This window comes from Herpailurus yagouaroundi, unplaced genomic scaffold (genome assembly GCF_014898765.1).
Source record: "Herpailurus yagouaroundi ecotype Mexico unplaced genomic scaffold, PumYag 308, whole genome shotgun sequence".
Lineage (NCBI taxonomy): Eukaryota > Metazoa > Chordata > Mammalia > Carnivora > Felidae > Herpailurus > Herpailurus yagouaroundi.
The window spans coordinates 5,972,006-5,998,849 of NW_024412525.1; the positions used below are offsets into that span (position 1 = coordinate 5,972,006).

At 58.6% G+C, this 26,844-nt stretch overlaps 1 protein-coding gene across 4 annotated transcripts; it reads left to right on the forward strand.

Annotated features, from left to right (window-relative positions):
• Window positions 1–128: 128 nt before the first annotated feature.
• CDK18 (cyclin dependent kinase 18) lies at window positions 129–26,831 on the forward strand. Of its 4 annotated transcripts, none has more exons than XM_040462217.1 (16): window positions 129–386; window positions 17,743–17,892; window positions 18,081–18,220; window positions 18,817–18,942; window positions 19,766–19,822; window positions 20,636–20,750; window positions 20,943–21,037; window positions 21,261–21,323; window positions 22,219–22,342; window positions 22,444–22,564; window positions 23,334–23,431; window positions 23,660–23,765; window positions 23,894–23,936; window positions 24,599–24,689; window positions 25,008–25,085; window positions 25,840–25,987. In XM_040462217.1, exons 2-16 carry the CDS (start codon window positions 17,769–17,771, stop codon window positions 25,872–25,874), a joined length of 1,416 nt encoding a protein of 471 aa, XP_040318151.1. In that variant the 5' UTR covers window positions 129–386; window positions 17,743–17,768; the 3' UTR covers window positions 25,875–25,987. The 4 variants fall into 4 exon arrangements, with proteins under 4 accessions (XP_040318151.1, XP_040318154.1, XP_040318152.1 ...); XM_040462220.1 differs by lacking the exon at window positions 129–386 and adding an exon at window positions 471–499; XM_040462218.1 differs by lacking the exon at window positions 129–386 and adding an exon at window positions 615–660 and having other exon boundaries at window positions 25,031–25,085; window positions 25,840–26,831.
• Window positions 26,832–26,844: the final 13 nt, after the last annotated feature.

Below are 26,844 nucleotides of genomic sequence, written 5' to 3' on the forward strand. Positions count from 1 at the left end.
GTGGGCACTCGGGCAGAGGGAGCCCTGGGGATTGGCAGCGGCTGTGGGCAGGGCTGGAGGCACGGGGGAGGAGTCAACTTGTACACGTGAAAAACTCTGGCGGGGGCCGGGTTTTTCCCTTCCTCCTCCTCCTCCTCCCCCTCCCTCCTTTTCCCCACCTTCCTCCAACCCTCCCTTCCCCTCCCCTTCTCCCTCCTCCTCCTCCTCCTCCTCCTCCAGCTCAGGTTGCGGCTCCTCTGGGGAGCCGCTCACCTTTCCGGAGCAGGGGAAGCAGCCCCGCGCCCGGGCAGGGACCCCAGCAGGGCACAGGGCACGGCGCCCAGCCCCGCGGCACCCCGGCCGTCGCGGGCGGGACCCGGCGCGCCGCGGCCCCCAGGACACGCGCGGTGAGTCCCGCGGGCGACGCGCCGTGTCCGGAGAGCTGGGCGGGCGGCGCGCCGGGGGAGGAAGGGGGCGGTCGGAGGAGGGGGCACCGCGGCGCCGGGTAAACCGAGCAAAGGTAAGCGGAGCGGCTCTTAAAGGCGCCGGTCTGCTTTTGCCCTGGGGCGAGAGGTTGGAGGGAAATGCCGGAGCGCCGCGGGGAGATCGGAGATCAAGAGGCGTAGGGGCCAGTGTGCCGGGGGTGGGTGATGCCCCGTGCGGCCCCCTCCCAAGTTCCAGGTGCGCTATTTTGCAGCCGCAGCTTTCCCCCACCCCCCACCCAGGGAATCTCCGCCGGGACTCACTTTGGCCCCCGGGCTCCGGTCAGAACCCTAGGAAGCAAAGTTTTCCACCCAGGCTCCGACCAGGCGCTTTCTAGTCGCCCTTCCTTCTGGAAAGGGCAAGGGTCAGGAGTCTTCGGGTGACGGGAGAACCCGCGAATGTGGGGCCAGATCGCGCCTTGAAGGGCTTTCTGGGCTCCGGTGAACTTTCCAGAGTGGCAGGCTGGAGGGTGGGAGACCAGAGCCCTGGGGTGAAGGTGGAAGGACACGCGAAGCCCTGCAGGTTCCAGCGCTGGGGAGAGGGGGATGGATTGGGGCCTCTGGGGATTGCTGCCTCTTCTCTGCCCACCAGGGAGACCACGGGGGCAGCGGCCCCCACCCCGCAGCAGTCGTGGGCGAAGGGTTAATAATACAGCGGTGGGGAAGGGCGGGCGGCCTGTTGCGCTCTGTGGCTGGAGGATTCTGCTGTATGGGGGGGGGGAGGTTAGAGGGGGAGGATCGGGGATCTGAAATCGGGAATGGGCTGGAAGCCTCTCCCCTCTCCCTGTTGGTGGCGGGGGTTCCCTGGAGCTGTCTGCAGGCCCTGTGGGCCTCCGGCTGTTGAGACAGTGACTGATTTTCTGTGCTGTGGGGTCAGCACGCCCCTAGGCACCAGTGGCCTCTTTAAGGCTCTCCAAACCCTTTCCTGACAGGGAGGCGGTGGGGAAGAGGGGGGGGGGAAGGTGGGGGGCTGCAAAGTTAGGGTGGTGTGAGGAGTGGGGGGAGATCAGCTCCCCCCAATCTCCTCCCTCCCCCCAGCCTAACCCTCAGCAGTTCCCCAGCTGCGGCCTGGGCGCTGTGACTCACTACCAACACCAGCTTGCCCCTCCTGGTCAGTACCCTGTGAGATACAGCATGTTCGGTAGCGTTTTCCACTGGGCATGGGCACATGGCACATTCCAGGACGCTGGCCTGAGGGAGCAGAGGCCTCCAAGATGCCGGGAGGCCGGGCTGACGGGCACCGCTGGCCCTGGGAGAGCCCCTACCTTTAGTGTGGCCTTGGGAGGGGGCTGGGAAAATTGGTGAAAGGATGGGCCCAGGCAACAGTGTCTTCTGGGTTTGGGTCTGCATCTTGAAGGCGGTCTGGAGAGAGGATCACCTTGCCACAGCAAAGCTACTGTCTCGGATTACTCTGTCCCAGCCACCTCCTGTTTGGACTGATGAACCTGTGAGGCAGACCTCCCCCCACCCCTGCAACCTCACTGCCCATTAGGGTTCTGGGACTCTCCCTGCCGTCTGCCCATGCCCTTCCAGGAGCCTGGAGCCTTTGTTCTTCCCATATTCACGGGGCTTCCCGGAACCAGAGTAGACTTCAGTAGTTACATCCGATTTCTGAATGCCTTGATGGCTACCGTTTATAGAATATCTACTGGGTGCCAAGCAGTGTCTTACCCGGCTTTATAAAGTAGGCATTACTAGCCCCGTTTTACAGGCAAGGAAACAGAGAGTCTGAGGGGCCAACTTTCCCAGAGTCCCGCATAAGTGGGATCCAGCCTTCTTTCATCTGACCCCGAGCTCCCTGCTCGCAGTCCCTGCCCCATCAAGGGAGATCCCAGCCCACTCTGGGGGTTCTCTGGTTTGACATCAGTCCTCAGGAGAAGGAAGGATGGGTGTGGTGCTCCGAGTAAATGAGGCCCCCCTGCTTGTCCTGTGCCAGGCAGAGCCAGGCTTCTCCATGGGTCGCAGGAGAGAAGGCACCAGATCTGAGGAGCAAGTGGGTTCTTGGTCTGAGATCTCCTGGGATCCAGCCGCCTGCCCTGGAAGCCACCCCCCAGGGCCCAGGGGACGTGGAGCTGCCTTTACGGCTGTACTTGTTTTCTCTGTAGACCCAGACTCTGTCGTCGGCCGGCCGGGCCCAGGCAAACACGCCCCATGCTGTAGGGTGGAGCCTGGCTTGTCTTCTCAGCTGCTACCCCAGCCATGCCTCTTCTTTCGGGGGTCACCCTGTCTGGGATTTTTGTCCGGCATGTCCGTCTATCCCTCCCGATTCCTTTCCTCCCTGAGTTTGAGACCTACACGGGAGGGCAAACCCAGGGTCTTGTTGGACTCCGGCTCCAGAACATACAAGCTGTGTGACTCCCCTGTCCCCAGCAAACTCCTGAGCTTCTCTCAGCCTCAGTGTCCTCATCTGTGAAATGGGGCTCATCGTAAGGAGGGTTGTCACATGAGTTAAATAAAACAACTCCTAGTGCCTGGCACGCAGCAGATGTTAAATGACTGCTAGCTGTACCGTGGAAGGTTATTTGGGAAGGAAATTTCCTAGTTATCACGCCATGCCTGGCTCTGGGGTAGAGACTGAGGCAGGCTTTCCTAATTCCAGCAGGCTGGGCCCTGCACATCGTTTCTGCTCTTGCAGGTTGGGAAAGAAGGGTTGGATGGAAACCTGCCAGGAGGGGACCAGGAGTCTGTGTGGTAGGGACTCCGCCCTCTAGTTCCCAGCATGAGTGAGGGGGGCACCGGAAGCTGGAAAACCAACAGCCTCCTGCTCTGACAGGCCTCTGGCGGGGCCTCCATTTCCCGGGGTAAGGAGACCCTTGCTCACTGCTTCATTAATTACCGTCTCTGTTTGGCTCTGTTGTCCATGAGGGAGTGGCTGGCCTGGGTCCAAACTCACCTGATCAGCTTTACCTCGTTGGGAACAAGTCACATTTCTCTTCTCTAGCCCTGTGTCCTGCCCTAACCCCTTCTCTCCCCCACCCTGGACCCTTTGCCTTTGCCCTCCTGGCGTGAGCTGCTGAGTGGGCACTCTGCCATTTCCAGGGGGTGGGAACACGCCACGGTTAGTCTTGTCTCGTCCTGGTCCCCACAGCGGCGTGCACACCCACAGAACCCAGCGCTGAGGCTGGGCTTCTGGCCGTTGGGGCAGGGGGCTGGGGTCCTGGGGGTCGCCCCAGAGCTGGGGGCCGGGCGCGGCAGGAGCTGGCCAGTGGTGCGGCAGCAGATGAAGGAAGAAGGAAAGCTGTAGGCGCATCTCAGCCAGAACTCCTGTCTGAAGGAGAGCCCATCTGCTTCTGAAATCTTCCCAGTTTCGTCTGCAGAGGGGGAGGGGTGGGCAGGCAAGGAAGAGGTTTAGCTTACAACCAAAAAGGGTCCTGAAGCTCCCTGCAGGCATGAGTGTCCCCGCTGAGACAGGGCACCCTGGTGGCGGAGACACTGGCCAGAACTTTTGAAGGGACGGTGGTGAGAGCCTCTTTCTTGGAACCGCGGATGGTTCACCCTGTGCTGCCACCGCACCTACCGACGTTCAGGTCTTCCCTGGAATTAGGGGGGGGCCGGGGGGGGGGGCGGGGGACAGACAAGAGGACTCCGTAACGGCTGATGCCTTCACTCATTCTTTACAAGTGCCCGTCTAATGTCCTGCATGGGTGGGGGCACTTTACAGACTTTGAGGTTCGTTCAAACCCTGCCCCTGCTGTTCAGTGAGCGGTGGGTCTGGGTGAAGGGACTTGTCCACCCAAGGTTCAGTTTCCTCATTTAGAAAACGGGGAGAGTCGCAGTATTACTTCGTGTGGTTACGAGGATGTCCGTGGGGTCGTGGCCACAGCACTCCCAGCTTTTTGCCTCACCTCGTGTCGTCATCGAGGAGCGGTGGCCAGCGGAGTCACTGGGACACGCGTAGCAGTTCTCAGTAGCCTGGCCTCTGCGTGGCCCCTGTAGAAACCAGGGCTTAGGCCTCAAATCCAGAAGGGCAGTATTCCTAAGCCATTTCCACCCTCCCTCATTCCAGGCACCTTCTGCATTTTTATTGTTATCGTGGTAAGTTCCAGCAGAACTCCAGAATGGTTTCTGTCCTTACATCTTGCCTCCCTAAAGAAACCCACCCTTTCTTGCCTCTGGGGGTCCCTTCAGGAACTGGGCTGCTTCTCTCCCCTGGCCCCAGCCATCCAGCAGAGGAGACCCTTGCTGGGTGACCGGTTTGGGTCCTTCCCCGTGTCCGTGGCAGGGTTCGGTGCCTGGAAGCAGGTAGGAGGTAGGTCCTGTGCCGGAGGGTATCCCTCGTAACGTCAGCAGTGCTGGGTCTCCAGACCACCTCTGGGATGAGGCCAGACGAGGGGTCCCAGAGCCTCTCCCTGTTCCTGGCACGGAGCCCAGCGGGCAGTACCCTCCATGTGGCTGGGCTGGGTGCCGTGTTCTGGGCTGAGGCCATACCTGACATGGCTTCTTCCCTAGGCAAGCGGGTCCTTGGGTGGGCTGATGATTGTCTAGGTGATATTGCCCTGTGCGGAGAGAGCTATCTCTGGGCAGGTCCTTGCAGTCCCTGAGGGAGCCAAAAGGGCATTGCACTTACAGTCACAGGCCCTCAGTTCTGGTCTCAGCTCGGCCTCTTCAGCCTGAGTGGTCTTGGGCAGCCCATTCCCCTTTCTGAGTCTTGCCTTCGCCTGAAAAATGAGGGCACAGATCAAGGGATTTCTAAAGCTCCACGCAAGACTGCTGGTTTGTGGTTCCAGCTTTTGCCGGTCGTGCTGATCAGGTGAGCTGTACTCTGAGACTCCAGGAGGGACACTCTCTCTGCCGTTCTTTTAAACTCTGGAGCACGGACAGGGGCTTCCCCAGCGGAGGCCTGTGGACCTGGTCCCTGCCACGGCTCAGATGAACCAGGAAACCCTGGAAGGCCTCCCCACAGCCAGATAATGAGGGGGAAAAAAAAACCCTCTCAAAGCAGGGGGTGCTGGATTCAAGTGTCACCCAGGCACTGGATGCTCGGGGACAAGGGACTTGGCTCTCGGCCGGGTCCAGCCTGTTGCAGTATGGCACGTGAGCTAAGAATAGTTTCTACGGTTTTAAATGGTTGGGGAAGAGTCAGAAGAAGAAAATAATATTCGAAGACATGGAGACTTATATAAAATTCAAGTTCTACTGTCCACGAGTCAAAGTTTACTGGAATGCAGCCACACTCACTTGGTTACATCTGGTCTCTGGGTATTTAAAAAAAATTTTTTTTTTAAATGTACATTTATTTTTGAGAGAGACAGATCGCAAGCCAGGGGAGGGGCAGAGAGAGAGGGAGACACAGAATCTGAAGCAGGCTCCAGGCTCTGAGTTGTCAGCACAGAGCCCGATGCGGGGCTCCAACCCACGAACTGTGAGATCATGACCTGAGCTGAAGTCGGACACTTAACCGACGGAGCCACCCAGGCGCCCCATCTCTGGATACTTTTCTACAAGGCGGGGGGGGGAGGGTTGTGTGACTGCCGCAGAGACCATATGACCCCCAAAGCTTAAAATATTGACTCTCTGGCCTTTTACAGAAAAAGTTGGCCAATCCCTGTTCCAGATAATTATAGCCCTCCCAAGGCTTGCACTAAACAGTTTCGGAATCTCAATCTAAAAATACTTTCTTTTTATTTTAAAAGAAGTGTTACTTCTTTTAACATAAGCAATGAATGGCCATTGTGGAAGTATTGGAAGATGCGAATAAGCAAAAAGAAGATGCGACAGTCACCCCCATTCTGCCACCCTGAGCTCACTCCCGTTAGCATTTTAACCTGCATCTTTCTGGACTGTATCTAGTGTTCATATTTACAAGTCCACACGTGTAAGTGTATACGTATGACACTTGCCTATCTAGCACACACACAGCTTTACCAGTGGTACACATCTGCCCTTTCCACTTAACAACACATCTCAAACTATTTGCTACATCCGGGCCCAGTGAGGTTTATTCTAGTATTTCAGACCCTGGTGGGGGGACATCCAGCCGGCGGTGGCCCGGCAAGTGGTCAGATCTACAGGTAGCACTGAGGCTCCGGGGCTTGCTGGGGCCAGAGCTGTGGGTCTGGGAGTCATCAGCACGTGGCTGGTGGTTTCCACCACGGGAGAGCATGAGGTCACCAGGAAAGTGTGTGGAGGGGAAGAACAGAGGGCCGGAGGAGCCCGGGCACTGAGGGACAGGTAGAGGAAGTGAATCGGACAGACGCAAGGGGCAGAGAGAAGCAGGAGGAGAGCCGGGAGGCTGAGGGAGGGGAAGACGGGGCGTGGAGCCTGGGACTGTGCCTGGCCCAGAGCAGGTACTTGTGGAAGGAGCGAGTGACCAGGAGAAACCAGTGGGGGAGCCTGAGCTCCAGGCAGCAGGGGCCACTGATGGGGGCATTTAGAGGATAAGCTGAACAACTGTGAGATGTTCGGAGGGCGCCTTGGAAGCGGGGAGGGGTGGGAGGAGGTCTGGGCAGAGGGGGCCGCCTGGGCCCAGCCTGGTGGGAGGGAAGACCTGCTGAGTGTGAGGAGGCCAGCTTGCCCTAAAGGTTGGGAAATATTGGCCGAGGGTCCTGTTGGAATGTGGGCCAGACTGGGGCGGGGGGGGGGGGGGGGGGACACGGGGCGCGACTGGGAGTGGAATATAAATAGGAACAGAGTCGAGAGATGCTGGGAAAGCCTCCCCTCCTGCCCTCCCTGCTCCTGAGACTGAGAGGTCCCCAGGGATGCTAGCGCTTGATGTTAACAAAGATCCCGTGACAGACCACCATGAAAGCTGGGCTTCTTCCGTGGATGAGGGACAGGGTGGGTGAACTTGATAGGCCTTATTTCTCCTCCTTTTTATCGTGTGGAAGCTGGTGGGCACCGGCCTCTAAACTTCAGCAAATGCAGAGGACACAGGTGTGAGCTGTTTCCTTTGGGACTGAAGAAAAGGTTCCAGACCTTGGGATTTTGAAAACACTAGACTGGGGTCGCCTGGCCCAGTCAGTGGAGCATGCAACTCTCGATCTCAGGGTTGTGTGTTCAAGCCCCATGCTGAGTATAGGGATTGCTTAAGAATTAAATCTAAAAAAACAAAAACAACAAAAAAATGAAAATGCTGGGCTAGGTGGCTGAGGGACCTTCCTTAAGGGTCTTTATTTTATTTTATTTACATTTATTTATTTTTGAGAGACGGAGCATGAGCAGGGGAGGGGCAGAGAGAGAGGGAGACACAGAATCTGAAGCAGGCTCCAGGCTCCGAGCTGTCAGCACAGAGCCCGACGCAGGGCTCGAACCCACAAACCGTGAGATCATGACCTGAGCCGAAGTTGGATGCTCAACCGACTGAGCCACCCAGGCTCCCCATCCTTGAGGGTCTTTAATGGAGCCTGCTGAAAGGAGCGGGCTTCTCCCCTGGCAGGGGAGGCGGGCCCGGTCTCGAAGCAGGACAATGTGGGGACAGGTCTTGCCTACACTGCCCCTTGCTGTAGCCTCTGGTCTGGGATGTTCTGCCAGGGCTCGACCTGGCGGAAGGGCACCTTGTCCCCATCGTATCACTTGCAAATTCAGAGCCTCCCTAAAGATTGCAGACTAGACTTAGCTGGGTCTCAAAAAGGGTCAAAAAGAAAATACGAGAACAGGATACATGAGCCTCCATTCCTTGAACCGTAGGAAGCCAAAGAGAGCAACAGAGAGTGAATATCAGCAGGGTTGGTGTGGGGCCCACACAGAGGGGCTAGAAGTGGGCAGTCAGGGGGTCAGGAGGGGTCAAGGTCAAGGTCTGATCCCGGATAATGCACCTGACCTGTGAGGCACTGGGAGTCTGCCCCTGAGGGATGGGAACCCATGAGGAGGGTCCAGGCCCTGTCATCCCCCCTTCCCCACAAGCCCTGTAGGCCCCAATGGATGGTGTTTTGTTGGAACCCCCCCCCTTAGGACTTTCTCCATCACCAGTCTAGCCATCATGGTGGGTCATCAGCCCAAGTAGAGACCTCTGCAGACCTCACTGAGGGAGTTGTCGTGGGGCAGGCAGCTTCCCCCCCATGCCTCAGTGGCCCCCTGGCCCCCACCACTGCCATCAGTGGAGGGCTAGAGAAGGAAGGTTCGGTTACAGCTGAGGCCTCGAGGCCAGTGAGCAACGGACAGTCTCCTGGCTGTTCCTGGCTGTTCTCTTGTCTCTGAACAGCCCCTAGAACTCAGAACTCACACCTTCCAGGTACTCCCTCACTAATCGTTTGAGGGCTCGCTCAGTGCCAGGCCCTGGGGGTGTAATGACGAGTCAGACCCAGTCCTTGCCCTAACAACTCACAGGCAAACTGGAGAAGCAGACAGGTGAACAGGAACAGTACAGGGTGCCAAGTGCCCTGCTTGGGGACGGCTGGCACGCCGCAGGCTGGGGCCAGTGGGCTTTCCGGTTGGAGGAGAAGGGAGGACCGTCGCAGAGGGCCTCGTGGGAGAGTCTGCGCCTCCGTCAGGCCTTGAAGATGGGAGCGTTTCCCCGGCTTTCCCTAGTCCCAGCCCACCAGTCCTGCCCGTGTTCCAGTTCCCACTGAGAGTCAGGAGAACCAAGGAGGAGCGACGTCCCGGGGGACTAGGGCTGGTTGACTGGGCCGCAGGGCTCGCTCTGGTGTGCCCGGAAGGAGGGCAGGGCCAGGCTCACCCCCATTGTGCTGGAGGCCTACCTGATTAGAGTAGAGCTGGCCTGATGAGAAGAACCACTTAGAATCAGGGCCTTGGCTGGGCTGGATGTAGGAAGAGAATCACATATGCCTCACACAGAGAGAGCACCCTGGAGGTTCAAGGGGACCTTGGGGGGGTGGAGGGAGGACAATGGGCCTCGTCCCCATCATAGCTGCAGAGGGAAGAGCTTGAAACAGGCCGTTGGGGTGCAGTGGCCCGATGGTCTCATTCACTCCACGAACACGGACTGAGCACCTTGTAGGTTCCTTACCCTGTGAAAGATGCTGGGAAAACAGCTCACAGAGCCCCTGCTCTTGTCCCGAAGGACATCACAGTCTAGGGACAGATGTTCACAGGCTGGAATGGGAGCAACAAGGAGGAAGCATCCCATTTTACCTAAAGGAAGGAGGTGCGGTCACATGTGACTTTCCAGGGAAAGCAACACTGGAGTTTAGAAGCAGTCTTACCAACCCTCCATATGGGAGGTTAACTCCATAACCCTCCAGGGAGGCGTGAGAGCCGAGACTCCAGAAGGAGACAGATCAAAACACAAGAGGCCTAGTTGGCTGGGCCCTGGAGTTTGGACTTTTGTCTGAGGGCAATGTTATTTTGAAGGATTTTAAAGAGGAGAGTGATATTGTCAGAAAGTAGCCAAGAAAGTTAAGTCTGGCAGCTTCTTGGCAGTTGGATCGGGGATTAGGTATTCTCTCCACTTAGCGGACAAGGAAACTGAGGCATGGGGGGGGGGGGTCTTCCCAGGTCACGGTGCTGGTAAGTGGGAGAGCTGGGGTTTCTTCCATACTCCCGAGCGGCAGAGAATTTCGGAGAGCAGGCCTGGACAGCATGTGGCCCTCACTCTAGGACACTTCCATCAGGTGGGACCCTGCAGGGGTAAATGGTGCATCTGTCCAGAGAGCAGAGGCCCCCCCGAGCCCCAGACACTTCACCTCCTGACCATGCTTCCTGCGGGTCAGCTCGGCTGGCTCCCGGAAGGCCTTCCCCACCTGCTTCCTGCATTCCAAACAGAGGCTGCGGGCAGCGTCTGTTCACTGGCAGGGCGGCTGTGGGCCTATCTGTCCTCCTTGAGGCTGGCCACCCAGAACGCGCCAGGCTCCCAGCCTCCCATCCAGGCCGGAGCTGGGGCGGGGTGAGGTCCGTGATGGGGGCTCCGGGGCTTCTGCTGTGGCAGCAACTCCAGGCAGCTGTGGGGTGACTGGTGGGCCCGAGGTTTGTCACAAGCTGGAGAAAAACCGAAGCCCCACGCTGTGCAGGCCCGGGGCAGCCAGAGGAGGGCAGAACAGGTAATATCTGCAGGGCTCCCTGAGGCACGCTTCTCACTGGGAACAGGGCATGTCTCTGAAGTCCCAGCTCATGACGGCTGCAAACTTGCTCGGCCGTGGCCTCTTGTTCTTTTGAAACCCGCCCAAAGCGGCAGAGTGACCGGGATTGGGGGCAGGGAGCGAGCAGCAGAGGGTGCCCTGAGGATCCTGGCCAGTGGGCAGCCTTTGAGACTGAGGCTCAGACCCTCTGGGCTCCAGAAAGTGGGCAGTTGGGAGTTCTGTCCTTGGAGCCCTGCCCCCGGGACCACGGAGACAGGGATCTAAAAAAGAAAAGCAAACGGGACGAAACCAGAAGAGGGGCTGGGAGAAGCATCTGACTTGTTCCTGGAACCCAGTAGGTGCTCACCACGTGCCTGTCTGCTGTACGTCACCGGCACCGGGCAGAGAGAGCAGAGCACCCTTGTGGGAGAGGCACTTGAAAAGTCCTCACTGTGGCCCTGGGAGATTATGCGTGTTCTCGGACTGTGTCCATCACAGGGCTGCCCGGTGGCCCTGGGGGTTCGGGGAAGCCTTGGAAGACCCCAGGCCTGAACCGTGTGCAGGGGGTACAGGTGCTGGAGCCGAGCTAGGGTTGTGGGGAGCGGGGAGAGCAAAGCCGGGGAGCAAGGGGGCTGGATCGAAGGACCTTGGGTGCAGGCTGCAGATGGGGGCTTTATTTAGGGAGAAGGCAAAGGGCTTCTCGGAAGGGTTTGCTGAGAGAAATCTCAAAGCCTGGCTCCCTGGAGGTTAAGGGATGGAGCTGACCCCTGCCTTCCACGTTAGTCTCACTTCCGTGAGGTGGACGTTCCTACCCAGCTTCCCTGGATGCTCTGCCAACCTCCTTCTCTGCCTCCGTAGCTTCCCGGTAAGGGCCCGGCAGGTGGTAGGCGGGAGGGGCTGGGAGAGGCTGTCCTGGGGTCGGGGGCAGCAGGCTGTGTCCGGACTACCTGTGCAAAGAGCCTGTGGACCAGCCTGGTCCTCTGAGGACCGGGGTCCTCTGCCCTGCATGGCTTTGGAGAGTTGTATCAGTCTGAGCAGGGGTGGGGGGAGGGGGGGACCCTGCCTGCCTGGCCTGTCCCTCTTTGTCAGGGGATTCAGGCCTGCAGATAGCTGGCAGGCTCCTGCCTCCTGCCCCTCTTCCATCCGGGGTCTCAGAGCCCTTCACAGGCTGTAAAGAGGTGTGCGAGGGACGTGTCTGATGAGCTTGATCTGGGGCCTCTCTTCCGGCACATCCTTGCATCTTAGCAGGGGCTTGAGAGAAGACTAGACAAGTGTCTTCCTTGTGCGGGCTGCACCGTGTCCGGGTGCTCCGTGCCTGCACACAGGTGCCCACTGGACATCAGCACTTGCCCCAAACCCAGTTCCTGGGCTTCCCTCCAGAACCTCCATCCCAGCTTTGCTCACCTGCACCGATGGCCACCCCATCCTTCCACGTGCTCCAGCCAGAGCCCTTCGGGGTCCCGCTTGACTCCCTCTGTCACCCCCTGGACAAATCCGTCCGTAAATCCCTTTGGCTCCACCTGCAAGATGTATCCAGAAGCCAACCACTTCCACTGCTCCCACGCTGGTCTCAGCCACCACCATCTGTCACCTGGATCTCTACAGGAGCCTCCTGACTAGGCTCCCCCTTCCTTCCTTGCCCATACGGTCTGTTCTCAACACAGCAGCCAGAGGTACCCTGTTAAAATCTAAGTGGGATCATGTCAGTCATCTGCCAGAACCTTCCTGTTCCCCGGGGGGACCAACACCATCTGCTCCGTGCTCGTCCATGGCCTCCTCTGCAACCACACTGCTGTTCCTAGAGCACACTAACACTTCTGCCTCAGGACCTTTGCACCTCCTGTTCCGCACTGATCTGCTCCCCCCCAGGTTCGGCATGACTAACTCCCTCGCCTACACCTTCTTGGAATTCTTCCTGAGGTGTCACTTCCCCATGGAGGCCTTCCTGACCACCCTGTTTCAGGTTGCAACACCCCACCCCCCCACACCCCATCCTTCTTTGCTACTTCGTTTTCCTCCATTGCACTTGTCGCCATCTAACATCCTGTGCATTTATGTATTTGTTTGCTTGTCTGCTGCTCCCCACCATTAAAATATAAGTACCATGAGGGCAGGAACTATGTCTGTTTCTTTCATAAATGGATTCTCAGGGTCTACAACAGGGCATGGCATGTAGTAGCCGTTCAATAGATACTTGTCAAATGAAGGACCAGAACCAAAGCTAAGAGAGATCATAGGACATCACTGCCACCATCCAGCCCTGCTAATGTAACACCAGGATTTGAATTTGGTTTTTAATTCGGGGCGGGGGTGGGAGAGACCCGGAACAGGAAACAGCACTCACAGCCTCGTCCATAGGGAGGGGTGGGGCGGGGAGAGCTCCCCTTAAGAGAAGCAAGGAGCCGTGTGGTCACGGAGTCTGTGCGCTCGGCAATGACCAGGAAGTTGCCGCATGATTTTGAGCAAGTCAGCTCTCATCTTGGAGCCTCAGCGTCCTCCCTGCCTGGGCCAGCAAGGGGGTTGCAGTGGTGGATCTGTAAGTGCTGCGGCTGACATTCCAGAAGTTCAGCCCTTCATCACTGGGTGCATGGTGGCCTCTGGGCAAGTGTCGGTTTCCTCCCGGCCGGTTCCTCCTGTGGTTCCTCCTGTGCTGCCCGCTTCTCTGGCCCCAGCAGGAAGCTCCGGGCTGGCCGGTGTATGCCCGGGAGGAAGTGACAGCAGGTAGGCTGAGAGCTTTAGGCTTCCCTGGCAGGGGGTGCAGGAGGGAAGGCCTAGTTGGGCATCTGCTTGTGGAGGGTCTACCCCACAGTTCCTGAGGGGGGCCCTTCTGCTTCGACATGCCCCCCCCCCCAGACAGCCCAGCCAGGCCAGTATCCCCCATGCCCATCCCCCTCCTCCCCTGGCACCAGTTGCACGAAGGCAGCCCCAGATGGCTCCCTGGCCCAGGGACAAAGGCCACACTGTGCCCGGCCTTGGGCCGGCCGCAGGCTGGGTCACACTGAGCCCTTCTGTCCCCAGATGGGGGTGAGGGGCAGACAGCACCAAGGTGACAGGCCTTTTTCCTATCTCCCTTCCCCCTTGACCCCCAAATCTGAAGAGCCGATTCTCTCAAGGGAAAAGCGACAGAGGCATCTTATGTCTTGAGCTGGGGAACAACTAACCATTCACTACTCCGTCTGCCCTGTCGCACCCAAGACCCTGTCCGGCTCAATGCCCCGATTGTCCCCAGCAGAGAGAGACGTCCACTCTCTGCTGTGGCCACCACCCCTGCCGCCTGCTCCACTGTCACCATCAGAAAGTCCATCCTTACATCTGCCCTCTATCCCTCCTGCTACAGTGACAATCACTTCCTCTGGGTCCCGAGTGGGTGGAGAACAGCCGGTCCCCATCCCTCCGCATCGCGTGGCCCTGCATTCCTGCTTGAGAAGCCGTCCTCTGCTTCACCCTCCTTCCAGCTCCCACCCCACCCTCCACCCCACCCTAGACCCAAGCCGGTGGCTCCTGGCTCCTAACTGAAGTGAGGGGAGAGCAGGAGCAGGTGCGAGTCTTGCAGAAATTGGGGGCCTCCCTCCCCAAAGGCCTTTAATGAGCCCCCCTTCCCTACAGACAAGAGCAAGGGCATAAGATTTATGGCAGCTACTGGTGGATTCCTGAACACAAACCCAGCATGCCATCCCATAAATCCCAGACTGCAGGACGGCTTTATGGGGGAGCCCTGTTTTTAGGAGGGGGCGTGACTAGTCCCTCTTGGCAGAGCTCAGACCTCAAGGAGCCAAGTGACTGCCCCCCCTCCACTGCCGCGAGGCCCTAGGATAACGATGACCAAGCCTGGGGCATCAGTCTGCAGGGCAGACATTCCTCTCCCTTCTGTGCGGTGGTGGTTGGCAGGGAGGGGTGGGGGGTCCGCTGCTTTACTCAGCATGCCTTCCTTCTGCCCTCCTGCACCTCCCCAGCTCTGAGGATTCCCCATCAGCACAGAAGCTGGAAACCGGGGTGAACTACCATCCCTTACCTGGACATCGGATGCTTTTCACCATGGCTCCGTGTCCAGAGCACTGGGGATGCTTCTTTAAAAAAAAAAAAAAAAAAAAAAAAAAAAAAAAAAATTCCTTTTCCCAGTCCCCATTCTCCGTTCCAGACTCTGAGGGTGAGACCCAGGAATCTGAGTTTTTAAAAATACTCCCTTGGTGCTGCTAATGTTCAGCCCGCTTGGTAAACAATGGACCTGTACGCTGGGGACATCTCCTCTCTCCTGTCCTGCTTGGGAATGGGAGGCCACAGGTAGGACGCGTCTAGATCTTCTTGTCCCCGGAACCCATATGCCGCCGCTATCACGAAACTTCTATCGCGGGACACCCCCTCGCCCTCAGCTGGCTGCCACTACAGCGTGAAGTGGGGTGGCTGCCCTCTGGGAGCTTCCCGTCTGTGAGTCCTACAGAAGGCACCAGGGGCGCCCGGGGGGCTCTGTCGGTTGAGCATCGACTTCGGTTCAGGTCATGATCTCACGCTTCGTGGGTTCGAGCCCCGCGTTGGGCTCTGTGCTGACAGCTCGGAGCCTGGAGCCTGCTTCGGATCCTGTGTCTCCCTCTGTCTCTGCCCTTTGCCCTCTTGTGCTGTCTCTCTCTGTCTCAAAAATAAACAAAAAACCAAAACCTTTCCTGATAGACACCCATCAGTGAGTGGTCATTGGACTCCACTGAGGGACTCACAAATAGTAACTCTTTTTAAATTTATAGATGGGGACTTGTGATGATTATGGTGTGCCCAGTTCTGCCACTTTGTGCAGGTGTCTTAAGGACATCATACTGACAGAAAACTGTTAATGCCATGAAAAAGTAGTCTTTTTATGTTGTATTTCATATGTGTGTTACTTAAATCTTTATTAAGGTTGATAAATCTTGTGCTGCTCAACTGAAAATTTTTCTGACTTGCCTTAAAACTAAGATAAATTCTTTGTTCGGATCCTTAAAATTTTGCACTATAGTTTTGTGTTAATGTGTTGATAACCTAGAAAGTGTAAGAATCTGGATTAAAATACAGAGTTTAGCTCTGCCTCAAGGGACTAAATTCCTTTGTGCGTTTATTCTATGATGACAGATTTTATAATAGAACGTATGTAATTAGAAAATACATTGGTCCGTCCTTAATGTTATTCTTTGTAAACTAATCAGAATGAGCTTTTGACGTTGATTTTTAAAAATTAGTCTTGTCGGGGCGCCTGAGTGGCTCAGTCAGTTGAGCATCCGACTTCGGCTCAGGTCATGATCTCGCAGTTCGTGGGTTTGAGCCCCGCATCGGGCTCTGTGCTGACAGCTCGCAGCCTGGAGCCTGCTTCGGATCCTGTGTCTCCCTGTCTCCCTGCCCCTCCCCGCTCACGCTCTGTCTCTGTCTCTCTCTCTCTCAAAAAAAGTAAATAAACATCAAAAAACAAAATTTTTTTTTTAAAAAGCAGAGGGCAGGCCCGAGATGGCCAAGAGCCATGGAAGAGCAGCTGAGGTTGGCTGGCAGGAATGAGCTTAGGGATGGAGAACGGGAAAGTCCAAGCCTGCTGGGCTTTGCCAAGGAAGCTGGTAGAAGAGCTTCTGATACCTTCTCATCAAAGGTGTCACCAGCCCGAGTTCCTTGAGAACACAGGCCGCACTTTACTCGCCGTCGTGACCCCCGTGCCTTAGCACAATGCCTGGACACAGTAGGTGCTCAGTCCTCATTTGCTCAGTCCTCACTGAACTAAGTGAGCCTCCAGGACCCGCTGACAAAGATGGGCTCGGTAGGCAGTGCAGACCTGAGACCTCTACGCTGAGACCTGCCGGCCTGAGGAAAGAGGGCCTGGCCACCCCCAGTCTCTGGGCTCAGGGTTGCTGCAGGGCCACGACTCAGGTGCATTTGGGGGCAGCCAGGAGCCAGCAGGCCCAGGGAAGGGACCCTTTCCAGGCTGGCTGAGGACAGAGGATGATCATTAAGCAAAGCAAACATGTTACTGACCCATAATCCCTTAAACCGGGAGGATTCCGGAGGGGTCTGGTTGCCTTGGCAACGGGGTACTGGCTAGTGACGGGGCGGAGAGCATCCCCTGGGGATGGGCTGTGCCTGGTGCTTGGGTAAAAGCTGGGAGAGGGTGCAGGGTGCCCCCCTCCCATCACAGGACTGGCCCTGGGTGTCTTCTTGGCAGGCGTCAGTGGGGCCCTTGTGAGGCCTCTCAGTCCCCCTGCAGCTGAGGGAGGTGTGGGCAGAGCGGGATGAGGGCAGCCACACCGAGAGCTTATGAAATCATGGAGGAGAGCAGGGAGGGGGTGATTTGGGGGAAGCGAGGTGGGCCAGCCCCGCTCTGGTTTTCAGGGCAGGATAGAGAAGAAAGTGTCTGTAGGAAGAAGCAGTCTTACTGGGTGGCTGGGGGTGTCCTCTCACTCACAGGGCGGGAGGGCTGGGGAGCCACAAGGAGGGAACCCTTTCTGGTTGGGACAGGGGCCTTGGGGGTGAGCCTAGCAGCCCACCCTCTTCCCCCATTGTGTTCTCTGCAGTGGACACCCTGCCGCCCTCGGGGCTCTGGCGAGGGACGGGCCCAGCCTCCTGTCCCTGGGGCCCTCTTTTTCCGGCAAACTTCTGTGTTTCCCCTGAGACCTTCAGCTGCTCCTGACCTCCCTCCAGCTGGAGAGATGGGGCCGGGCCCGCTCAGATGCATATGTCCCCTCCCTTGTCCCTCCCTTCTCTTCTCCTGTCTCCCAGGGACCTAGGACAAGCCAGAGAGGGACCTCCAGGTGTCAGTAGCACGATGAAATGGGAGTTGGGGCCAGATTCTGTCACAAAGCTGTAGGCAGAGCTGATGTCCAGCTTGTGGGCGTCAATCAGTAAGGCTTACTGGCTGTTCGCATACTCAGGCTCTCACATACAAGTTGGTAAAGAGCTATTTGGCCTGAGCGTCACCGAGTTCCGGTCCCCTTGCTGCCACTCGAGGCCTCTTTTGAGAACCTTCTAGACCTCCAGCAGCTAAAAGGTTACCATCTGGCCCCGGTGAGGCCCCCAGGGTCCTGCTGGCACATCGTGCGGTTATTATGAGCAGTACTTTGCTATACTGACTGATTCATGGTGTGACCGTCTCCCCCGGGGGGCAGGGGATCCTGGGGGAACGAGAATCGCAGGGAGGAAGAGGGCTGCTAGGTCCTCCCCTCTGGGGGCTCGAACTTTGGTTAAGAAGATGCAACCCCAGCTTCTGGATGCAGGGCCCCAGAGCTCGAGGGGCAGACGGAGACCAAGACCGAGAATTCACATCTGGTGTCAGCACGGACCCGGTGCCGTGTCCTCACCTGCCCTTCTCCCCTCTCCCGTCTTAGGCCCTGCTGCCTGGTCCCTGCTGACCATGAACAAGATGAAGAACTTTAAGCGTCGTCTTTCCTTATCCGTGCCCCGCACAGAGACCATCGAGGAGTCCTTGACCGAGTTCACAGAGCAGTTCAACCAGCTCCACAACCGGCGCAATGAGGGTGAGGTGTCTGCCCCCCCCCCACCCCCGCCCCATCCTTGATGCTCCCCCACGGCCCCTCCTGGCCCGTCCTGACCACGCCCTCACTGCTGGGGAAGGACAGAGGTGGGGCAGCAGACTCCCCTCCCCACCCCTCCCCTCCCTCCGGGGCAGAGGGCCGGGGTGGGCAACTCATGCCTCTGCTCTCAGACCTGCAGCTCAGTCCTCTCGGCAGAGACCCCCAGCCGGCGTCCAGCACCTTCTCCCCGACAGACAGCGGGGAGGACCCTGGGCAGCTGTCCCCGGGCATGCAGTACCGGCGGCAGAATCAGCGCCGCTTCTCCATGGAGGTGAGGGGCCCAGGGCTCTGCCCTGTGCAGGTGACAGACGCGTCTACAACGTATGCCCAAGGAGGGTGGTTGCGTGGGAGCCAGACTTCATGGGTTCAAATCCCAGCTCCGCCACTATTCAGCTCTGCGACCTTGAGCAAGTTTCTCATGCACTGCATACCAGTCTCCTTGTGTCAAAATGGCCATCGTGGAGATTAGGCAAGTTAATATATACCAAGTGCATAGAACAGTCCCGGTACATGGCAAGGGCTGGACAATTTGATTATTGTTCTTGTGACCCGTATGCATGTGCCCGAGTAAATGAAAAACAGGCTTACAGAATCACAGCGTCTGTAGGAACCTCATCCCGTAGATGGTTATACTGCAGCCCAGAGAGAGGAAGGGACCTCCTAAGGTCACACAGCAACCCCTGTGTGTTCACATATGTCTCTGAGCACATCTTTGAAGCAGCTGTGAGCCTGGGGCCACAGTCCATGGTTTGGCCCTGCTGGGATTGCTGTACAGGAAAGCCGGGCCCTGGGGGAAAGGCGAGGGTCCCACAGCACGAGGTAACCTGGAGCAAATGCTAGTGTCCCTGTCTCATCCCGGCCACGTAGGACATCAGTAAGAGGCTCTCTCTGCCCATGGACATCCGCCTGCCCCAGGAATTCCTGCAGAAGCTACAGCTGGAGAGTCCAGACCTGCCCAAACCGCTCAGCCGCATGTCCCGCCGAGCATCCCTGGTGAGTCCTAAAAGGGTCAGAGGTCACCAGGGTGGACCATCCTCTCCCCAACTTGGATACATCAGTCCTCGTTTTGAGGGTCCCAGCTGAGGCCTGCGGTAGTCTGTGGGCCTCCAGCGCCACCTGCTGGCCTCAGGAGACTCACAAACCTTGTACTTGGTCAACATCCCTTCCCTAGAGGAGTCCCGCCGGGCCTGGGGCTGAGCCCCCAGCCCTCTCTGGGCCCCTGGATCTCCACTGGGGTGAGATCCATAGACCAGCTGGCCCGTGCTTTCCAGTCGCGGACGCTTATCAGATTTCCTTGGGAGCATCTTGCAAAAAACATGGACTCTGGTCCCTGCTCCAGATACCTACAGAACTAGACTCCGGGTGGTGGGGTCAAGGAATCTTGTCGTTAAGGGTCAGGTACCACTGAGCTAGAGGAGGTATGCTGATGAGAGAGGCTGCCGGGGAGGCGGGTTCTGAACTGGGTCCTGAAAGGCACAGTTCCCGCCCGGGGGGAGCTGGTCATCCGAGCAAGGTGGAGGCAGACAGTGAGAAGGTGTGCGACAGTCCCACGTGCCCCAGCCCTGGCTCCACACCCTCCACTGCCAGGGGAGGAGGGAACTCTTACTTCCAAGGCTCCTTCCTTTATCACAGGGATAGAGGGGAGAGGCCAAGAGGCAGGGTTTGTGGCTGCCCTCATCCCCGCTAGCCTCTGTTCTTCCCTCTCACCAATGGGGGTCTCATTCCCTTCCCTCCCGGAGGCTGGTTGGGGGGGTGTCATGTATGTGGGGCTACTGGGGCCTTGAAGCTCACAGGACCCTGTGTCTCTCCCTCTCAGTCCGATATCGGCTTTGGGAAACTGGAAACATACGTGAAACTGGACAAACTGGGGGAGGTAAGAGACCGGGCAGGACGCTCAAGAGCAGGGTCAGCATCTTCCTTGCCCTTCCTGCCTTCTCACTGCCCCCGCCCCACAGAGGCGTACCATTTTGGCCGGCCAGTCTGGCCCAGCCTTTTGCAGGCGTTGAGGGGGGCCCAGGTCCTGGAGGACATTGAGGACACAGTGGCCCGTGGGCTCTGGGCATAATCCAGCCTTTTTTTTTTTTTTTTATTTTTTTTTTTGCCTGAAAGTACTTCTCTGGATTCAAATCCCTGCTCTAGCATTTGCTAGCTCTGTCGCCTTGGCCAGTCGTATGACCTCTCTCTGCCTTAGTTCCTTCCTCTGGAAATGGAGATGCAATTGCTCTGCCGCCTAGGGTTGTGAGGCCGGAACAGGTTACTATAATAAGCTCGTGTGCACACTTAGTGCCCGGCACACGGTAAGCACTGGGTGCCGTCCGCAGTTTCTGTTACCACGCTTGGTGTCAGAGCCTCGGGGTGGGCGGAGGTCTACAGACACAGCCCTCTCCCTCCCGAAACCCAAAGAGGAGACCGACCTGTAAACATCGACATGAGGAAGGGCAAACTGGTGTTAGAATAGAAGGGCACCTAGCCTACTGGGGGCCTCGGGGGAGGACAGTGCATCCTGAACAGGGAGGAGGGAGGGAGAAAGTCATAGAGAGGTGGCCCTCAGAGGAAACAGAGAATAGCAGTGAAAGGAGAAGAAGGACGAAGGGCCCAGCCCAAGCGGAGGCACGAGGGGGAGGGTGCTGGACAGAGGACTGTGGGCCCTGAGTGTGGCTGGTGCGGCTGGGGTTCTTGTCCCCAGGGTACCTATGCCACAGTCTTCAAGGGGCGCAGCAAACTGACAGAGAACCTCGTGGCCCTGAAGGAGATCCGGCTGGAGCATGAGGAGGGGGCGCCTTGCACCGCCATCCGAGAGGGTACAACGTCCTAGGGTCCTGCGCTCCTGGGGGCTCCTGGGAGGAGGGCTTCATTGACCTGATCCCCAGTGGGTGCTTGGGGACAGAGGGTCATTGCTGGGGGAGGGGGGGCTCCCGAGGCTGATTGCGGGAAGAGAGGGAATGAGGGGTTTGTGGGGCCCCAGGGACCCAGGTGGGCCTGTCACCCCACAGTGTCTCTTCTGAAGAATCTAAAGCATGCCAATATTGTGACGCTGCATGACCTCATCCACACGGAGCGGTCTCTCACCCTGGTGTTTGAGTACCTGGTGAGTTGGGCTGGGGCTAGGGGCTTCTCCTTTCTGTGGTAGGGGTGGGGACAGCGGGAGGGGGCAGCCCAGGCCTTGTTCTAGAACCAGGTTCTCACATGCTCCCATGCAGGAGTGGGCCAGGGGGGCTTAAAGGACAGCTCGGACCTTGGGCTCTGCCCAGGGAGGGGCTTCCGGCCGGGGGTCAGGACAAGTCAGGGCTGAGCCAGGCTCTGTGTTCCAGGACAGTGACCTGAAGCAGTATCTGGACCACTGTGGAAACCTCATGAGCATGCACAATGTCAAGGTGAGGGCCTCAAGGAGGGCCGCCTCCCCTCCGACACCCTATCTTGGCACCCACCTGTTTTCAAGCCCAGCGTGGGAACCCACACTCACCAATAGGGGCCCAGCTGCTGAGGTTGCTCAGACCTTCAAGTGAATGAGGGTTGGGGCGCCTGGGTGGCTCAGTCGGTTGAGCGTCCAACTTCAGCTCAGGTCATGATCTCACGGCCCATGGGTTCGAGCCCCGCGTCGGGCTCTGTGCTGACGGCTTGGAGCCTGGAGCCTGCTTCCGATTCTGTGTCTCCCTCTCTCTGTCCCTCTCCCTGTCACGTTCTGTCTCTTTCTCTCAAAAAATAAATAAATGAACGTTAAAAAAAAATTTCAAATGTATGAGGGTGTGCAAGGTCACTGCCATTCGGGGTAAGCACCCTTCTCTGCCCCACCAGTGCAGACACACACCCTCTACCACCATCTAGCTGTTGACATAGAATCCCCTCGCCAGCTCCGAGCACCACTTTCCCATCCGTCAAATGAGTGTATGGATAAAAGGAGACTTCTGGAGAAGCGTAAAAGGATGAGTGACCTCTTCTGGTCATTGTTAAAGAATCAAGGGCACACCTCCCCGCCCAGGCCCTTCCTGGCCCTTCGTACCCACCCCCCCACCCCCAGCTCCCAGGCCAGAGAACTCTCTGGCCTCCAGCACACCTGATGCCCTCCTCTGCGGATGCGATCCCCTGGGACGGACGGAGCCCAGGATGGGGAGCAGCGTGGGTAGAACACGAGGTTGCTCTTCTCCGGACACCTCGCTGCCCCTCCGTCCCTGCCCCATCCCCATCCGAGCCGTGGGGCAGAGACGCAGGGTCTCCCCCGTGGGACACGCTGTGTCCTTCACTCACCGTCCGCTTCCCCTCCTCCCGCAGATTTTCATGTTCCAGCTGCTCCGGGGCCTCGCCTACTGCCACCGCCGCAAGATCCTGCACCGGGACCTGAAACCGCAGAACCTGCTCATTAGCGAGAGGGGGGAGCTGAAGCTGGCTGACTTCGGTGAGGGCCACGGCCCGGCAGGGCGAGGGGGGATCCGGCACGGTGTCCTCGGGAGGCGGGGGCTGTGGGGGAGGGAGATTCAGTGACATGTCTGTCCCCAGGCCTGGCGCGGGCCAAGTCGGTGCCCACGAAGACCTACTCCAATGAGGTGGTGACCCTGTGGTACAGGCCCCCCGATGTGCTGTTGGGGTCCACAGAGTACTCCACCCCCATCGATATGTGGTGAGTGAGCACCGTGGGGCCAAGGTGAGGGGGGAGTCACACCCCCACATTCCCTTTTGCGGCCTCAAGTCCCTCTGCAAAGAACTGCCTAACCTTTGACTAGAAGCCATGTGACATCCTGCTGAAGCAGCTGGATACGAAAAACTAAGTCTGGACTACCCCGGGGTTCCCCTGGCTCTAAACAGACCCTCCAAGGCTATGCTTCTGAAACATGCCCCCAGGGGCCCCTAGGAGGTGACCAGAGGGTACGGGAGGCCTTCCAGAGTAAACGTGAGGAATCTCCCCCAAGCATCGGTTCTACTGAAAATTTCGGAAAGGATATATTGTTTTTGTGGGAAAATTAACACGCGTATGATTTGGGGTCGAATGAAAAATCAGCCCAGTTTTAAAGCTAAAACACAGGTTTCCGATGAATGGCCACTGTGCTCTGTGCCAGGGGTTCCCCAGGAGAGTGGATTTATGGACTTTCCTCTTCCGGTGGGGGCACACGTGGACAAAGCTTGAGACAGCACTGCTTAAGGATGCCACATGGGTGCAGCCGCAAACTCCACAGCGTGAGGGGAGAGCCGAGAGAAGCCCCAGAGAGAGGCCACGGTGGCGGATTGGGCTGTGCCAGCTTCCAGTGTCCCGGGCCGCCCACCCCAGAGCCATGACCATTCGAGCCACCGTGGCAGGCAGGGCATCCCTGGTGCCCTGGTGGAGCAGCCCTAGGAAGGGCAGGTGCGAGGAGGCCCAGCCTGACGCCGCCCCTGCCCATTGCTCCCCGCAGGGGCGTGGGCTGCATCCACTACGAGATGGCCACGGGGAGGCCCCTCTTCCCCGGCTCCACCGTCAAGGAGGAACTACACCTCATCTTCCGACTCCTCGGTCAGTCTCCGGCCGCTCCCTCCCTCTCGCCACCAGGGGGCGCCAGGACTCTGTCCAGCCCAGGCGCCTAAAGGGACTGGGAAGAGGGGCTCCCCCTCGCTCTCAACCGGGCGGCCACCCCTGTGGCCTCGGCCATTCTCTGCCCCCGCCTCCTTCGTTGCACCTTTCCAAGCCGCCCTTGGCCCTGGCCCCTCACCATGCCCTTCCCACCCCCTCTTGTCTCCCCAGGGACCCCTACGGAAGAGACGTGGCCCGGTGTGCTGGCCCTGTCGGAGTTCAGAGCCTACAACTTCCCACGATACCTCCCCCAGCCGCTCATCAGTCACGCTCCCAGGTAGCCGTGCCTCCCCACACCTCCTGGCCTGCTCGTGGTCCCGGCTGTCCCTTCTGGAGGTGGCCACACACACACACACACACACACCCCACCCAGATCAGGCTTGTGCCCGCTCCGTTCTCGTGCAGGTTGGACACCGAAGGCATCCACCTCCTGACCAGCCTCCTCCTGGTGAGTGCGCGCCTGGCCGGGCCCAGGCAGCCAAATAGCACCGAACCCCCGTGCCCCACGTGGGCCCTCTGCCAGAGCTCAGGCGTCTCCCCCATCTTCCACCCTGTCGCCCCAACCCAGGCCCAAGAGGGACTTGGGAGTGGGCGTGCTCTGAACTCGAACCTCAGTTCAGACCCACCTACTAGCAGTGTAGCCGTGGGCAAGTTCTAGAACTTTTCTGGGCTTCCTTTTCCTCAACTGCAAAGAGGAATTAATAATTCGTAGTTTTGAAGATGGTCACGAGGACAAATTGAGATCATGGAACACAGTATGGGACCTGTCGTGAAGTAAATATGCAGTGAAGGGTAGTTGGTGGTATCACATGTTAATATTTCTATTACTGATGTTGTGGTCATGGTTGCTTTAGCGTCTGTGTTTCCATCCCAAGAGGAGGTCACTCTCTGGAAGTCCCGTTTCTGTCTTTCTCTTGGTAGTTGGAGACCCTAAGAGTGGAGACCTAGGACTGGCTTGGAGTTGGAGGCTGGCGGCTGACCCCGGGGGCTCCTGGGTTATACTGTGGCCCCTCGCATCCTGGCCACCTAATTTAGTGCAGTAGTTGCATTACCCAGAGGGGTGCCCAGAGTCCCCAGCCAGGGCCCAATAGCCTACCCTCTGCCTTTCAGTATGAATCCAAGAGTCGCATGTCAGCAGAGGCTGCCCTGAGCCACCCCTACTTCCGGTCTCTGGGGGAGCGCGTACACCAGCTCGAAGATAGTGAGTGTCTGGGGGAGGCTGGGGGAGGGGGACCAGGGTCGCCCCGGAACCAAAGAAGGGGCAGCAGGTGTGGGCGGAAGAGCTGGAGCAAAGAGGCCACAGGTCCCAGTCTAGCCGAGCAACCTTGGGCCCGGGGCTTCCCTTCCTTGGGTTCTCGTCCGACACTAAGGGGAGAAACTGTGGGATCTAAGACACCGCCTGAAAGGCCCAGTCCTGAATGAAGGGGTTCCCCAGCCAGGAGGTGTGGGGGGCCACGGGCTCCAGGAGCAGGTCGCCCCTACCCAGCTCTCTCCCTGCCTTTTCCCTCCCTCGTCACAGCTGCCTCCATCTTCTCCCTGAAGGAGATTCAGCTCCAGAAGGACCCGGGCTACCGGGGCCTGGCCTTTCAGCAGCCAGGTAGGGGCTCCCCCACCACTCCCCTTATTGGAGTAGACCAGGCAGGCTGCTCCTCCCTCCGGAAGAACAGAGATGGGGCCCACCAGCCCCTCCTGCAGCGGGGAAATCAGCATGGCCTCCGCAACATGGGCCTTCCTTCGGGGAGCCCGTGGGGAGCGGGGAAGGGGCTGGCTTCCCTATCTCCTGCCCAGGCTTCCTCCTCCAGGGTGTCCCTTGTCAACTCCCACCCCAGACACAGCACTGACAAAGCCCTGATGAAGGTGCGTGCTCTCTCTGGTGCATTCACACTCTGAATACTGTCACCTCCATACCATGTCTCTGGGACAGCTGAGGGGGTGACAGGTGTGTTATTCCAGTCCATCCTAAAACACCCCTTATAGCTGGTGCTTGTGTGTGTGTATATATATTTTCTTAAGTAATCTCTACACCCAGCGTGGGGCTCAAACTCACGACCCCAAGATCAAGCATCACAGGCTCTCCCAACTGAGCCAGCCAGGTGCCCTGAAGTAGGTACTATTAATGCTGAATAATCCCATAATCACTGAATCTGAGGCATAGGGGAGGTGAGGTCACAGTTTCATGCGGCTAGTAAGTAACAGAGATGGGATTTGAACCCAGGACCTGCTGGCTTCTGAGACCATACTTTTGCTGGCTCTGTCAGAGTGGCACCGGAGCACGGCTGTCCCTCCCGATCTCGGGCCCCCTTCTGCCCAGGCCCCTCTCTGCAGCCCCACCTCTCCCCTCTGTTGTCCAGGACGAGGGAAGAGCCGGAGGCAGAGCATCTTCTGAGCCGTGACCCCCCTGCTGCGGCCCGAGAGACGAGAGGTCACAGTGAGCACAACCACAGGCAGGACGGGGCCTGCGTGGCCCCAGCAGGACTGAGGAGCAAGGGCTGATGGCTGGCCCAGAAGACCTCTGGCCACGGCTGTTTCCTCTTCCTGCTTCCCACACGCCTCCCCTGCAGCCTTCACCTACACACCACACCGTCTGTCACCGGCCCTGGAGCCGGAGGGGGAGCCGCTGTCCTAGGAGGAGACGAGGGGGTGGGGAGGGACCTCAGACCCTGTCCCACCCTGAAGTGCTCGGGCACCAGCGTGGGACCCACAGAGGCGGGAGACTCCAGGGGCCAGACTGAGCACCGTGCCCAGGACATGGGCAGCATCGTGTCCCCCCCCCCCACCCCTGCCCACACTTCACTCACCCTCTTCCCCTCTGAGAGCAGGAAGCGGCACGGCACCTCGTCTAGGACCCTGGAGTCCTGCGTGCCAATGTGTGTGCCAAAGCCCACCCCCCCCCACTCGAAGGGAGGGTGTCCCTGGAGCAACAGAGAGAATAGCAGCCCACCCCCCTTCTCCACACCCTCATCATGTTCCCATCCCCTCTCCTGGCCAGAGGCCCCATATGCTGCTGGAGTCCAGCTGAGTCCAGAGGTGGCCTGGTACCACCAGCTTCACTCTGTCACCTCAGCTGGCTCCCACCCCTCTTCCTGGTCTGAACGGGATTGCCTTAAATTGGCAGGTGGTAGAGCACTCACTGCCCTTGGAGCTCTGACCCAAGCTCCTGCCTGTCCACCCTTTCCCGAGAGCGGTTCCTGCTTATCGAGCCCGGGCGCTGATCAGCCGGCCCTGGGCCAGGGTCCTGGAGGTGACACGCAGATATGCAAGGTCACCCTGACACTGGTGCCAGGCCGGCCTCGGCTCCTTGGGGCTAGCACAGCCCCTGGCCCCCCCCCCCCCCCCCCCCCGGGGCCCCGCCGGGC

What these genes read in the sequence shown, in the direction of transcription:
- CDK18 (XM_040462218.1), top strand. Translation starts at nt 630, where the DNA reads ATGCCCCGTGCGGCCCCCTCCCAAGTTCCAG. An exon ending in GCTGAAGCTGGCTGACTTCG is followed by an intron (nt 22,343 to 22,443) that starts GTGAGGGCCACG and finishes GTCTGTCCCCAG; the next exon opens with GCCTGGCGCGGGCCAAGTCG. An exon ending in CCTCATCTTCCGACTCCTCG is followed by an intron (nt 23,432 to 23,659) that starts GTCAGTCTCCGG and finishes TTGTCTCCCCAG; the next exon opens with GGACCCCTACGGAAGAGACG.